Source organism: Culex quinquefasciatus, chromosome 1 (assembly GCF_015732765.1).
Source record: "Culex quinquefasciatus strain JHB chromosome 1, VPISU_Cqui_1.0_pri_paternal, whole genome shotgun sequence".
NCBI lineage: Eukaryota > Metazoa > Arthropoda > Insecta > Diptera > Culicidae > Culex > Culex quinquefasciatus.
The window spans coordinates 20,191,469-20,208,077 of NC_051861.1; the positions used below are offsets into that span (position 1 = coordinate 20,191,469).

At 37.3% G+C, this 16,609-nt stretch overlaps 1 protein-coding gene across 1 annotated transcript in view; it reads left to right on the plus strand.

The window, feature by feature from the left end:
• Window positions 1–16,609, plus strand: part of LOC6037468 (transmembrane protein 235) — a 39,204-nt gene that overhangs the window by 8,221 nt on the left and 14,374 nt on the right. Inside the window, exon 2 of the mRNA XM_038248079.1 lies at window positions 13,167–13,296. Within this exon, the coding sequence (XP_038104007.1) occupies window positions 13,167–13,296 (130 nt within the window). The remainder of the gene's footprint in view (window positions 1–13,166; window positions 13,297–16,609) is intronic.

Here is a 16,609-nt window from a genome sequence, read left to right on the forward strand (position 1 = left end):
TCACTCGTTCAAATTCCTGTGGGACAGGAATTTATTTGCCTTCCATTTTAAGAGGTTTACAGTACCGACCAACAAAGCCACCAAGCAGCAGACCTATTCCGGGAGAACCAACTTTTACAACTTCTTAGAACTTGAGCAGGCAAAAAGATAGATTAGTGCGGTGGACGGAAATTTGCATTCCAGATCTTGTCGTTCTGTGCGGCGGCAGAACTTTTTGCCCGGCACATGTGTGTTTGGTCGTGTTTTATTTTGTATTTATTTATTTACTCTTTGTAGCCGGACCCAAAGCGTCGGCACATGTGACGCGAGCCGTAGAGGGTACAACTTTAGCCCACACTTTTTGTACCCTGAACTGGTTCCTAAGCACGGTAACAGTTCTGCTACAAGAACTGGAAGTGTGGCTTGAATGAGACGCTGTTGGGTTGTTGGAATTTGTGAACCCAAAAGATACCTCTCAAAACACTGTTTTCTTGTTCTGGGAAGAAAATTTGACTAACTTAATTTGGAACCATTTCTGGATATTTTCATAGAATTTTGAGTAGAACATGAGACAACTTCTAGCTTGACCTGCCGATCAATTCTTGGAGCAACACTCGAACTTGTTCTCAAGTGTTCAATACAAAATAGATACCAGACCACAAGAGGCATTTTGTGTGTCCTATGCCACACGAAGGTTAACCCCATAGAGCTGTGGCGAATTCTTGTCCGCGTTCACATTGTTTGCCGTCTGTCCTTTCAAGTGCTGTAGGGTAACTGCACCACGTGTTGGGTACCATGACGCGTAGAAATCAGCGATAAATCGCTTTTCAAGTGCGCGAACTGAGTGAAGATGTGTTTGTTTACTTGTAGCCAAAACATTGCTGTTGGTGATTTATTGAGCTTGTAAGTTATGTTGCAGTGGTTTTTAGACAATAAAAAGTTTGTCTGTGTTTGAATGTTTGAAGCATTTTGTTTGATATTTATTGTCTTGGGTTACCTTAAAACATCGACGAAACAATGAACTGTATCGCGCTTAAACTAATTGAATAAAGATTTCTAAAATTATTTTCCCAGTTTTTCCTAAATTAAAAAAATCAGAAGCATAAAATCATTGGAAAAATACTAAATGGCACCTGATCAAAACCAAATCAGAGGAACTAGAATCGGTTGGAAAGTTTTAAATTTTAAGAAAATTCTAGATTTGGAGTTTTTATTTGTTGTATGTTTTTCGTAAAACAAAAGTTACTCGAAATGTCCTCCTGATCAGGCGAAAAACTATGAAAAACTCGATTTAATCCCACCAGGGGTGAGATAGAGCCCTTCTTACTAAATAATTTAACTTCTTTCAATTCATAACATCGACTTAATACAAAAAAATCTTATGATGAAAGTAAGGTATTATTAATGATGTGTTTTCCAAAAGAAATTGAAAACGCAATTTTCACCAAAAGAATATTTTTAATCGTACAAATTCTTAATCAAACAAGCGTTTATGACAAACGCGAGCATAGCAAGCTTCCCCATGCACCAGTGACGACGCGCACTGCGGTTTTGGTTTTCTAGTTTTGGTACGAGCCCAAAAACCGAACAAAGCAGGCGCAAAGCAAAACCGAATTAACCGCACAGTGGGAAGCTTGCCATTCAGCATCTACGAAAGTGAGAGAGTCAGAGATAGCTATTTTTACAACCGCACCACTACACACTCAACCGCGAGAACCTTAGGTAGATAGCCATAGGCGTTGCGAACTTTGAAAACTTTGACAACGATATAAAGCTTAGAAGCTAAGAAAGCTCCTAATGGAATCCAATGAACTCTGTTAAATAAACTTACGATCACGACAAAATGAAGCCTTCTTAAAGGCGATTTTAGGAAACACACGGAAACAAATTGATTGTAGCGGGATGAATGTCCTAAGTCACAAAAGTTTTGCATAAACATTGGACAGTTATGCAAAAAACGGACAGAGCAAAAGAAACCGAAAAGCTACGATATCTTACATGTTGAAGGAAACATCGGTAGACAAGCTACTACAAACGAGTATAAGTCGAGCCAGAACATATATGCGCCAGCATTCTCGCGCCAGTATTCGAAGCTCAACTTGACAACTTGTCGACTTAGCGACGAAGCGTCGAAAATCAATGCAGTGTGATTTTTGGCAATTTTTTGGATTAATATTCATGCTGTATCGTCTTTTTTACGAAGATGAAAATGACGTCCAGTCATAAAGTAAAACCTATACCTTTCTTTAGTAAGAAAGGCAAAAAGTAAATCGTTCTAAAAATTGTTCGGGATTGCCGATCGATGTCAAATTTGTTTCAGATGCTCACTCATGGTCTGTACTATGAATGTAGGAAGAAATTTCGGATAAAATTAGAAACGAAAAATGTTGGCGAAGGTCACCAGGTGGACTTTTACCTTTTTTTTAGGGATTTTTTTTTCTTATGGTAGGTTAATCAAACTGCTCTATCTCCAGAACCATATTTTGAATCTGGATGAAAATTTGGGAGGTTGTAGAGCTCGAAAAATGCAATTTTTGAGATAAATAAAAGTTATGAAAATGAAAAAAATTGGACCATATTTTCATTTGAAAACTGTGTATTTTGTTGAAAAGTCTGGCCGCATCCGAAAACAGATGGATATTTCGAAATTTGAGCGGCAACTCGCCCAGGTTCAGCACACTAGCTTTCATCTGCATTCAGAAGAATCAAAATCGGATTCAGGGGAGCTGAGAACGACGCGACACAAAATTTGGCAAAATTTTACCACATACGAACATCACTCGATCTCAACGGAATTTATTTTCTTTAAATTCGAGGGTGGAGATAGACGAGTTCTGTCAAGATGAATCGATAGAGCGTCGAAAATCAATGCAGTGTGATTTTTTGGCGATTTTTCCGATTAATATTCATGCTGTATCGTCTTATTTACGAAGATGAAAATGACGTCCAGCCATAAAGTAAAACCTATACCTTTCTTTAGTAAGAAAGGCAAAAAGGGGCTTTAAAATATTATTTCTATATTTTCCACTTGAATACATATAATTTTGAAACAATTTACTTGAGTCTACATTTTTTATATCATCGAAAATAAAAAAATTAGAAGCGGCACTTGAACCTTCAAATTCAGCGTGGGTGGACCCAATTTGTTCAATGTTTACAACTTCATGCTTTGCGGCGGGTCCAATAAATCAAACTGGACCATGGCCGCGGTGTCTCATAAAACTCGAGACACATCACAATTTCCGCGCCGGCTCGTTCGCGCGATGTTTTTGACAATTTAATTCAACGTGTCGTCAGGCCGGATTGACCTTAGAAATGCCAAGGCGGGCCCAATTTCGACAGCGGATCAAGCGCGCTAATTGTTGCACTTTCGCGGGTAACAAATTGCCCCTTTTCCGTTGCAATTTGGCACCGCTTTTCTTTGCACCGCGTAGTTGTTGCAGGTTTGATGAGAATGCGTGTCAAATTGAGCTCCAATTTGAACCGACCCCTCCTCAAAGCAATGGCGACGAACGAAATTGAAAGGTGTCGTGAGAATTTTCCAACATGCGCCGCAGCGAAAAGAAGAAAGTATCGAACCGCTGCGGAACAAAAGATTTTTCCTTACCAATTTTATGACCAATTTTCGGGTGCGACTTTCGACTTTTTATGTGTGTCTGTACGACACACACACGCGTTCACCATGTAGAACGAGGGACCACGTGTCAAAACGAGTTCGTTGTTTTGACGTGCGTTGAAGTCTCTTAACATGCATTATAAGTAGGCTTAGTGATTTTTCACGCTCAAAAATAGCAAGGGACCTCAATTTCAAAACACCAAATTTCACGCAAATTTCGCGGAACGTGAGAAATGTTAAAAGAACTCTAAAAATCTTATGTTTAAATCATAGAAACTACTTTTTATGCTTTATTATTTATTATTCCTAAATAAACTTACAAAAATCTTCGCTAAATTTGAATGAGACACAAAAAAATCTCTTAATTTTCAAAAAAGTTTCCACCTGGTTTATGGATGGACTCTATTTATATTTTGTAATAAAATGTAGGGCATGCGTATTCTAATTTATTGAACTGCTTTTTTAAATGTTCGACTAATTAAGCATAAAAGTTTTCGCTGATTTGGTTCTGTTTTATCATTTTACATTTTATTAAAGTTCATATCAATTCATCTCTCTTTTCAAAAACTAAGTTTAAAATCAATAGACAACAATAATATAATATAATATAATATAATATAATAACGAAATCGAAATTTTTATTCGAAATTAAAAAAAAAAACAAAAAAGGTGGTATTTTTTAAACTTTCACGGGAATTATCCACCCAAATTCCACTTAAATATCAAATACTTTTTCTGGAATCATTTACCCAAATAATCAAATATGTGTTTTGAAAGATAAAAAATACTCTTCATTTTGTTTTGAATAAAACAAAGCTTGATTTTTTCAATTTCTTTTGAAATTATACCTATCAAATAAAAATGAAATAAAAGCTTTGTTACAGCGACTGAAAATATTACTAAATTTAGTTAATTTCTAAAAAACTACAAAATCTGAACAATTCTTTTAATGGTTCATATAATGCTTTTCAATTGAAAACTAATAAAATTTACTTAAATAGTCTTTATGGTAAAAATATTTATTGTGATCTTATTTGAAAACAAAAAATGTTTAGAGAAAATTGATAAATTTCAAGAATTTCACACCGTCCACGAAATCACAATTTACTAACCCTATATTTGTAATTAAACGAGTTTATTTACTCGCTTAATTCTACAGTAGTTCTTAAGAATATTTGTATTCCTATTTCAATATGATAAAATAATTTGGAGAAAAATTGTTACTGTTTCACACAAACATAAAATTTCACGGGATTTCACGGAAAACGCAAAATTTCACGGATTTCACGCAGTCCGCGAAATCGTGAAATTTCACTAACCCTAATTATAAGTATTGTTTTGCAAATGCAAGCCCTACACCCAACATTCTGAGTCGAGATAATCGTTCTCTCAAAATTTATTGAGGGCTCAGTGCCAAAATCGATAGAATAATGGTACCAACTCACACCATCATAACAAATGAGTTCATTCGTTAGTTGAATCAATAAATCTCCAACAAGTGTCATACATCGACTTTTGACTTCTCTTTGGTCACCAAGCTGTGGTGGCCGAGGCAGCTAAGTCATTGGATTGGTTTGTCAAAGGTCTCTGGTTCGATTCCCGTTGTCGACACTTTTGGTTTTTTGTTTGACGGATGAACTTTTTTTGCAAATGAACCTCGAGAGAATAGTTCTATTGCCCATCTCGAGCTGTGTTCTCTGCGTCCGTGAATGGTACCACTATTCTCTCGACTCGAAACAATCATTCTCTCGGACTAGCGCTGCCAGTTTTGGGTGTACATTATAAGGAAATTGAGAAATTCGGAAAAGATGTATTTCATAAAAAGATTTTAACAATTTCAAATATTTCTTAAAAATATTTAATTTATTGCAGTTATTTTTGTGAAAGGCAAACTTTTTTATGATTTTATATTTTTTTTATAAGGTTGTGATCTGATAAAGATTACCAAATATACGTCACAATCTGTAAGTGTTAAATCCGCCACGCACACATTTTCGTATCCAGCCTAATTATTGTTTATGCAAATCCGTTACTTCAGTTATTCAATTTCGGTAATCTGAAAATGTACGCCCGGCGGGCATATTTGGCAAACAATTGAACACGCATAACCCACAATTTTTGGTTCGTCCAAATTCAGGCTCCGGTGTGGCACCAGGAAATTGATTTTAAATAGTTTTGGCTTGCGCTTTTGCGTACATGTTTGATGATGAAATCGCAATTACAGCAAATCCACCCGCGTTTTACACTGTTAAAAATTTTGGATTTATTTTTTTTAACTTTAAATCTTTTAAATAACTTATTTTTAGATGTTAAATTCTGTTTGTTATTGCGTTTTTAAATAACTTCATTAAAATGGACGTCAACGTACCCATGAAAGTCGAATAATTGCCAGTGGGTTTTCCTCTCCGCACTCGTGTTTTTCGATGCTGACAGACAGGCAAAGTGTATGAAGTCATGATAATAATCTTAATAACGGTTATTTTACTGCAACTTTGGATGGCTTTTTTTTGCGACGTGTATAATTTCTCCGCAGTCGAGTCACCTTCACATGACTGAAAATGTGCGAAACGAAATTTGCTTGGAAGACAAGGGGCTTGTCAAAAATCTGGGTACGTCTGCACGCAATCGTAAACTTGGGTTAGCGTTCTACGTTTGACACAAAAAGCACAGCTGACGATCGAGAGTAAAATGGTCTCAATTTGGATTGAGACCGCTCAATTGCCCTCTGAGCGTAACTAGAACACCTAATGCCTTATATTTTGTGAATGTTGGTTGCTTTTAAAATTTCCGATAACTATGGCGGAAAATAAACAGTTCACTGAAAGAAAACAAAAAACCGCCGAAATAATCGACATTTTTCAAGATAAACTGACCATTAGCAGCCAAATCGTGCCCTCATCCCAAAGTCAATGAGAAGCGGCACGGGGTGGTGCCAATTAGCAGGTGGAAGTTCCGTGGTCGCCTGTCTGTATCCGCGCTCGCTGAAGGTCGTGAATGTTGATTGTTTTCATAAACATACAATGGACCACTTCCCGGCGAATGATGCGGTCTGAATTGGAGGCGGTCTTGTTAGTGCCATAGTGAAGACGCGTCAGGAAGTAACCCCTCGAGAGTAGTATCATTTGCTTGGGTTTGAAATTATTCCTAATTGGATTCCAGAAATGAATCTGAAGTAGCAGGAAATCGTTCGCTTTGTTTAATTTCTGAATGTCAAATATATTTAAAATATTACCGATCTGCCCATATTCGCCTGAATGCCCCTTATGCAAAAACAACCAACTGAGAAAACCGCAAAGTAAATCTTTCCCTGTCCCTGAGGGGAACACCCGTGAAGAGTATCGGATTCAGTGACAGTTTCTTAATCAACTTAATGTTAACATGTTATGGTTAATGTTAACATTCCATAGGTAGACACCTTGTCTTGATAAGGTTCAGTTCGTGACGATACACTACCTTCCCTTTACTAAGCAATATACCGTAAACTGGGGTCAATCGGGACACATGGGGCGAATTGGGACAGCAGTTTTAACCATGTTGGAGCACAAAATTTTGATTTTTCATGTTGGTTTCGGTTAGAACAGACTCAGGCCAACAAAATTTGTACATCCATTTTCAAATTTAAAAGCTCTAAGTGCTCTAAAAACTGCTGTCCCTATTCAGACTGTAGTCCCGATTCACCCCAGATTACGGTAATCCAGAAGGGAAAAGATCACCAGTTGTGTTGGTCCGAGCCGGGATTTGAACCCCGATCTACCGCTTACAAGGCGGAAGCGTTACCACTGGGCTACGTGGCTCGGAAAACCGCAAGGCAAGTTTTTTTTCCACACATAAGGCTACGTGTTAAACTAGGTTTCCTCCAGTTTGTTAGGGCAATGTACAGGATATTTTTTTTATAGGAGCACATGATCTTTACCCACACTACATCAGTAACTACACTACCCATGTTCGCATAAATGTCCCATATGCAAAACAGCAAGCTGAGAAAAACACATTTGAAGTTTGTCCCATACATAAGGCTACGTGTTAAATTTTCGCGAAAAAATTGGATATCCTCCTGATTTCTAGAACAAAGTACTGGATGTTATAGGCTCTTTTGAAAAAGCACACGATTTTGAATCAAACTGCATCAAAAACTCGAAATAGATGAAAATGCTTATGGGACATTTATGCGATCACGGGCAGTACAGATTTTTAACTGGCCGACAGATCTTTAAAAATGTTTGTTCTGACAGATTTGATGTTCCACTTTAAAGACATCCATTTTTATGCGAACTTCGTTTGACCTTGAAGCTCTAGGACCATGTACGTCACTAAAAACAGCCTAATAGAATATCTGTTGGCAAACAAAACGGATTTACAAAGTTCAAAAAGGGGTTTGAAGGTGCGAAATTTCTGTTAAAATCTGTTAAAACATTATTTTTTTTAAGATCGATCCACTTATAAGGCCTGGTCTGTTAAGCAATGGTACTAAAAATAAAAAAATAAAAAAACGCGATTTTTACCGATACAATATTTTAATTTATACAGATCTGATTCAGGTCGGTAAATCATAAATTTTCAGGTAAAAACGTTACTTAATCCACCTTTAGGTGGTTGGTGCCTTCCTCATATTCATAAAGTCAATACATTCAGTAAAAATAGCAACATTCCCCCTTAACATGTTTAACAAATCAACTTTATTACTCATTTCTTTTGATATAGTTCGCAGACCATCAATATTTCTGGCTCATCGGCAAGGTCTGATAAAAAAAACCTATCCAACGATAGTTCGCATGGAAGATTCAGACAATATTTTTATCACAATATCTGAAATCAAACCTCTAAAAGTGTATAAATAACACTTAAGTGCCAATAACTTTTAATAGGGTTGTCAGATCCTTGATGTTTTAGGCTCATTTGAAAGGTCTTTCGATTATCTAACTAACGATGGGTCGCATGATGGACCCGGACATCATTTTTACTGAAATATCTGAGATCCGGCCTCCAAAAAGTGTATAAATAACACTTAAGTGTCAATAACTTTTGATAGGATTGTCAGATCCTTGATGTTTCAGGCTCATTTGAAAGGTCTTTCGATTATCTAACTAACGATGGGTCGCATGATGGACCCGGACATCATTTTTACTGAAATATCTGAGATCCGGCCTCCAAAAAGTGTATAAATAACACTTAAGTGCCAATAACTTTTGATAGGATTGTCAGATCCTTGATGTTTTAGGCTCATTTGAAAGGTCTTTCGATTATCTAACTAACGATGGGTCGCATGATAGACCCGGACATCATTTTTACTGAAATATCTGAGATCCGGCCTCCAAAAAGTGTATAAATAACACTTAAGTGCCAATAACTTTTGATAGGATTGTCAGATCCTTGATGTTTTAGGCTCATTTGAAAGGTCTTTCGATTATCTAACTAACGATGGGTCGCATGATGGACCCGGACATCATTTTTACTGAAATATCTGAGATCCGGCCTCCAAAAAGTGTATAAATAACACTTAAGTGTCAATAACTTTTGATAGGATTGTCAGATCCTTGATGTTTCAGGCTCATTTGAAAGGTCTTTCGATTATCTAACTAACGATGGGTCGCATGATGGACCCGGACATCATTGTCATTGAAATATCTGAGATCCAGCCTCCAAAAAGTGTATAAATAACACTTAAGTGCTAATAACTTTTGATAGGATTGTCAGATCCTTGATGTTTTAGGCTCATTGGAAAGGTCTTTTTAATACCTTTCTGAAAATGTATAACATGACAGGGTTTCTTACAAAAACCACCCTTTTACAATCTTCCGGACATACGCCAAAATCGTTTTTTTAGCATAACTTTTGAAGTACTTTACTAAACTTCATAATTTTCAATAGGGACTTATGGGACCCCAAGACAAATCGAATGAGACCAAAACGGTCCAAATCGGTTAAGCCAGTGCTGAGATAATCGAGTGCATATTTTTTGGTCCACATCCCTACACACACACACACACACACACACACACAGACATTTGCTCAGAATTTGATTCTGAGTCGATAGGTATACGTGAAGGTGGGTCTACGAGGTCAAATTAAGAAGTTCATTTTTCGAGTGATTTTATAGCCTTTCCTCAGTAAGGTGAGGAAGGCAAAAATAAAATATAAGCCGTGTAGAGGGTTGCCGTTTTCTTCAAAGGTGGTGTCTGTATTTTCTTGACAAAAAGTCTGCACTTTTTTAAATCGGACGAAATCACTGTATAAATAATATCGAAGAGGAAGGCATCAACCACCTGAAGGTGGAGTAAGTAACGTTTTTAAGATAGTGTCCATGATTGTCCACTTCTGATTTACTACTGATTGATCTAAGAGTTGAGAATGTCCAATAAAATTGCCTAAGAGATATTGAAGATTGGACTTCTAGTTGCAAATAAAAGTAGAAGAAACAAGAACTTGAAGTTTGTGAAGTTTCATCCAAACAGCCTTTTATTTTCTAGTACCAGAAACTAATAACATCCAATTTTCAATGTTGAAAATGAAGCATTTATGAAATGTTCTGACCTCCTCGATTTTTTTTTAAATTGAGCTTCGTCATGCACACGGGATACATCTTGAGAGTCTTCACCTCAAATTTTAGCTAATTTGGTCCATCCCATCTCGAGATATTAATCAACTCGGGGTTTAGAGAAAAACGCCAACTAAGTTTGACAGCCCGCTTTGCGCATGGCAAAATTTTGAGCTTAAATCGTCTCTTACTCAGTTTAATCACATCTTCATCAAACTTTCAAATCAAATCAAATTATTCGCTCTACAGCATTGCCTTGGCGTTCTCGATTGCGAGATTCCTACGCGAAACTAAGTGTCCGAAGGCTTGATTGTTGAGGCAATTGCAAACCTCTTTTTACACCTTAGATTCCATCCACCCCGGGATTCGAACTGACGACCTTTGGATTGTGAGTCCAACTGCCTATCAGCGACTCCACCGAGGCAGGACCCAGGGAGGCGACTCCGACACCTGGACTGAGCTATCGACCTAACCCTGTAGGTTAGACCGGGACCAACATTTACTTCCCCATCTGACGGAAGGCGTGGTCAGACAAATCTCGTCTCGTGCCACCGGGACTGTCTGGGATCAAACCCAAGCCGACTGGGTGTGAGGCAACCACGCTTACGCCTACACCACAGTCCCGGATCGCATCAAGCTTTCAGGAATGATTAAAAATCATCTTTTGAGTGGATTTAACAAATATTCTTTAATGTGAAATTTTGTAAATTTTTATATACTATTTATTTTTATATATGTTTATAACTTTTTTTTACTGTTGATAATGTTTGATTTTGAAAAAATTTTTTTGTTTTTGAGAAGTTACAGTCATCCCACATATTCGGAACACCCACAAATTCGGAACACTTTTGTGGTAATTTGTCAATAAAATGCAAAATGCAACTTTTCTGCCGACCCTGCTATTTTTAGGGCCTTTATTTGGACATTCTGTTGCTATTTTACTAGTAAAAGTAATACTTTTTAAACAAAAACTGCATTTCAAGACTATTTTATCCAGAGCTCCAAAACAATGCCTCCAAATTGCCTGTTCCATGATTCTGGGATGTTTTTGTTTCCCCCTCAATTGTGGAACACCTGAATTTAACTGATATTTTCAAATACAAAGTTATCAGACCATGTATAAAACATTACTAAGCTTGAGTTTCATTGGTTTCAGTGTGTGAAGTCATTATTTTGTAATAAATATGTGCTCCTGGAGAGAAAAAAAAGTTTGTTTACATCGTTAGAAAAAAGTGTTCCGAATTTGTGGATTTCAAGGGTCAATGTTTTTCTTCAAACTTGATATAAAACATAAAAATGTACAACCGCTCTATACATCAATCGAAAGATCGCAAGAAAAGCTTTCACATGAAGGTAAAAGCAAATCATTATGTTTAATTATCGATTTTATATGATTTGTTGAGCATTGGCCGATCTGTAAACTGTTCCGAATATGAGGGATGACTGTACTCAAAAAATCGGCAAACACATTTTTGGGTGCACATATTTTTGAATGTTTTCGTACCATTTTCTGTATGGACAGCTGCCGAAATTGTATGGAGCCTTGTATGGGTGAACCAATGACACAAAATGGCATCTCTGGTCATAGGGAAGGTCCACAAAAAGAATCGAATAAAAATAATAAAAAAAAAACAAATAAAATGCACGACCGATTTTGGTGGAGAATTGCTCACATGAAAAAATATAAATAAACATAGTCTCTTTACAGCGAAATCCAAGAATCTCCAGAAATGCATATCAAAGCTAAAATATAACATTGTTGCTTTTACGAACATATATATTTTTTTCTATTTGTTAGCAAAATTCAGGGTTTTAAATATAACTGTGAGAGGTTCAATAACATCCCATGAACCAGGAATTTTCAGGCTTTGTTTTTTTTTGCACTAGAAAAAGGAACTCGAAAGGTGTTCTGGTAATATGTGTTAACTCATATTGAACGGAGAAATGGCAAAAGAAGGGACAAGGAAGCAAGGAAGTCTTATAAAAAGTATGGTAAATCAACCAAAAAGAGTTTCAAGTTTTTGAGTAATTCGAATTTGTGGGATGATTGTTATAAAGCGTCAAATTGGTTCTAAGCCACGAAAAGTTTGAAAATATGTTTATGTCCTTCCTTGACTAAATTTCATTTCTTTAGTTCTGGGAAATTCCATCCCATTACCATCAAATTTTTCGTTTCTCAATTTTACAGACTATTCAGCAAAACTTGCTTGCCATCATTAGGTGCTCGATGGAGTTACTTGCTGTCACCTTAGATTAAATTTTCTCGCAAAAATCTCGAAACTTATCCAATGAAAGAATAGTAGCATCTTGTTTCGAAAAATTATGAAACACTTAAATATTAAAGATCTCAAAGTATTTCAAACATTTTCTTACAGTCTATTATTCAGTAAAAATTTGTGAACAGTAATGAAAAATCATGCAAAAGACTTCATGATTACGTGATGCCACCTTCCGTATCCCGTTCAATAATTTCGTCTGCTTAATCGTCGGAATGTCCAATCGGTGACGATCGGCCCAACATAGTCTTCTCCAAAACGGCAACGAACCCACATCACACGGATGCCAATAATGACCCGTGTGTGTGTAGCTAGGTGTGTGCCAACGAAAGTGAATCCAACTTTCACTGTCACTCCTTCCAGCGGCAACGACGATGGGCCCATGTCTTTCCGAAGGTTTTACATCAAAGTTGGCAGGGTTTGCAAAAAAATGAAGAAAGAAAAAAAACTCGTCATCATTTTGTCTGACAGGTGTGCGAGTCGAGCCGTGGTGAATATGACGACGTCGCGACGTCTTGCCGGGCCTGCTTTGTTCAACGATTAACTCTTTTATTTAGCGATGGAATTGGTTTTGAAATGGTTTTTCGCGGCTCGTTTGTTGTGTATGTGTGGTTGTACGTGTGACTTTTTTTTTTGGTTGGCCATTCCAATTCCCTCTTGCGTGGACACGTGGTGATTTGCTGCGAAAACAACGAACGGCGTGATAAAATTTATCACTTTCATTAATCGGGGTTCTTTCCTTTTCGGTTTTCGCTTGCAGACATTTATAGCCAAACATCCAGATGGCGCGTCACTCACCGAGGCGTTCAACAACCGGCTCATCTACTACACCCGGTCACGCGGCCTCTTCCGGTACTGCTACCCGAAGGAGAAGCCGCCAGCGTCAGCTGGTGAGTACAAATTGGCGTTTCACCGTAAAAAAAAACTAGACTAAATTAGTGTTTTAGGATGTCACGACGAAGTTTTTTCCTAAATCTTTCAAACTTGTTTTAGCTTCAGTCTTGTTGTAGGATTGTAGGCATTTTTTTTTTACTGTTGAGGAATTCCATTCTTCAAAATCGTGATGATTGAAAGACTCCATCCAAGTAGAACACCCCCGACCGGCGAAACAGGGGAAATATCGAACGACCAGCGAAGGTGGAGAGCGGTTATCGATTAACACCGGATCCCGTTGGCAGTACGGTTCCTCTGTGTGGTGGCCACACTGGCGGATCTGCGGCCAGTGGCCACCACCGCCGCCACCGTGAATGAATATAACTGATAATTTAATGGTGCTTTTTCGTAAATGGGTGGAGATGTAGCGCTATTGACCTTGTTTCTGATCCATATGGATGCGCTTGCAGTGTTAGGCCATCTCCACCGGATGGGTTGCTATTGCCGAATCGCATCGAGTGGTGAGTTTCGAGGTGCGCGCTCGCGCTTGCAGCTGTCAAAGATATTCACCCCGCATGCGTGCGTTACGTCGTAACGAGCACCGGTTCTAAAGTCATGTACGTTTGGTACACCGTATTGGAGGAATCTTGAAGTACCAATTAAAAAACTGTTTTTTGCATACCACGTCTAAATGGCGCGCACCTTCTACTAAATTCGAAAACTCATTCACAAATATTTTCCCTTTCGAGCGGAGCGAAATGTGCAATTTCAAGTATAGTATGTGGTGAAATAAGTATTAAAAATGTGGCTTGCGAGGAGGGTAGTGAAGCAATAATTGCCCGATGCCTATTCCGAACCGCGGCGGCCGCCAACCTCGGTTGGTGTCAGTTTAGGAAATCAAAAACTCTTGGCGTGTGTGGGTTTCCATATTTGTGCCAAAGCCCTAGCCAGTCACAGAAAAAAAAGTACGAGTGCCTGAGAGAGGTGTAAGTGAGCTTAGCAGGCGTGAAAGAAGGCAGTTAGGAGAAATTTGCTCGGTAAACATGGAAAAAGACGCTATGGTGGGAACAGAGTGGTGGTCGAGGGGTGATTCATAAAAGTGATAACGTTTAGTGCTATTAAATGCCTTGTGTGGTGGTTTACGATGGGTAATTGTGGTCTGGTTTCGAGTAACCGCTAAATATGAGTTTATTCCGACCGATGAAGTGGTTGAAACATATGTTTTAAGTGTAATATTTTCGTTTTGAGGAAGTCATGCTTAAAGTTACTTTGTCTTGTTATAAGAGTTCGTTTGATCGACCCGTCAAAAAAAAAAACAAATTCAAAATGCAATCCACCATGATTTAAACTCAATTATACAAGATGAGATGAGAAAATAAAATGAAATCTGTGGGACCGGTTTCCATCGGCAACACGTCCACCGGCTGTGTGCGTGTTTACAAGATCAACTCAGACAGTCCGGAAACGTGACAAACAAAAACGATGCAAACAGAGTAGAAGTGGTAAGTTCTAGTGGAAGCTCACCTGCTCTGCGTTTTACGACTCGACCAGGGATCCACAATTATTATTATTATTATTATTATTATTATTTTTTTTTTTTATTTTTTTTTTTATTTTTTTTTTTTTTAATTTATATTTATTCAAATTTCTTTTCCATGTACATTCATTCAGTTAAAATATTATTGAGTGTCCAATCACAAACGATGACTTTTCACCTCAATTTTAAATACTAGCAACTTTCATTTATTCATGAAATATTGTAGCTTTCGCTATTCAGTGATTTCAAATGTAGGAGGTCCTACATGTACAAAAGGGAAAAGGGATACCTTAAAACTAACTTATAAACTATATAAAGAGCGGATCAATGCAGCTGAAGACTGCAATGATTTTTGTCGAAATGCATCAATTATCTTATTGGACATAACATCCAAAGTGTCAACTTCGGCTAATTGATGAAGTTCACTGGTGCTGAACCAGGGAGGAAGTTTCAGAATCATTTTCAGAATTTTGTTCTGAATCCTCTGAAGATTTTTCTTCCTGGTTAAGCAACAGCTTGTCCAGATCGGCACAGCATAAAGCATGGCAGGTCTGAAAATTTGTTTATAAATTAACAGTTTATTCTTGAGACAAAGTCTAGAATTCCTGTTTATAAGTGGATACAAACATTTAATATATTTGTTACATTTAACCTGGATACTTTCAATGTGATCCTTGTAAGTAAGGTTTTTGTCAAAACCAAGTCCAAGATATTTCACTTGATCCTCCCACTTTAAATTTACCTCATTCATCTTTATAATGTGATGACTTTTTGGTTTAAGAAAATCAGCCCTTGGTTTGTGAGGGAAAATAATAAGTTGAGTTTTGCAGCATTTGGAGTAATTTTCCATTCTTTCAAATAAGAATTGAAAATATCCAAGCTTTTTAATCTTCTTGTGATGACACGAAGGCTTCTGCCTTTGGCGGAGATGCTTGTGTCATCAGCAAAAGTGATTTCTGACATCCTGGGGCAAATCAGGCAAGTCAGAAGTAAAAATATTGTATAAAATTGGACCCAAAATGCTTCCTTGAGGGACGCCAGCACGTACAGGTAGTTGATCAGATTTGCTATTCTGATAACATACCTGCAGAGTACGATCCGTCAAATAATTTTGAATAATTTTCACGATATAAATCGGAAAATTAAACCTTTTCAATTTCGCAATCAAACCTTTATGCCAAACACTGTCAAATGCTTTTTCTATGTCTAGAAGAGCAGCGCCAGTAGAATAGCCCTCAGATTTGTTGCTTCGAATTAAATTTGAAACTCTCAACAACTGATGAGTAGTTGAATGCCCAAGGCGAAATCCAAACTGCTCATCAGCGAAAATTGAATTTTCATTAATGTGCGTCATCATTCTATTAAGAATTATTCTTTCGAATAATTTACTAATAGATGAAAGCAAACTAATGGGCCGATAGCTTGAGGCTTCAGCAGGATTTTTATCCGGTTTCAAAATCGGAATTACTTTGGCATTTTTCCAACTACTGGGAAAATATGCCAAATCAAAACATTTGTTGAAAATTTTGACCAAGCAACTTAAAGTTGCTTCTGGTAATTTTTAATTAAAATGTAAAAATGCCATCCTCACCAGGGGCTTTCATATTTTTAAATTTTTGATAATAGATTTTATTTCATTCAGATCCGTATTAAAAACTTCATCTGATGAAAATTCTTGTTCAACAATATTCTGAAATTCTATTGAAATTTGATTTTCAATAGGACTCAAAACATTCAAGTTGAAATTATGAGCACTCTCAAACTGCTGAGCAAGTTTTTGAGCTTTTTCCCCA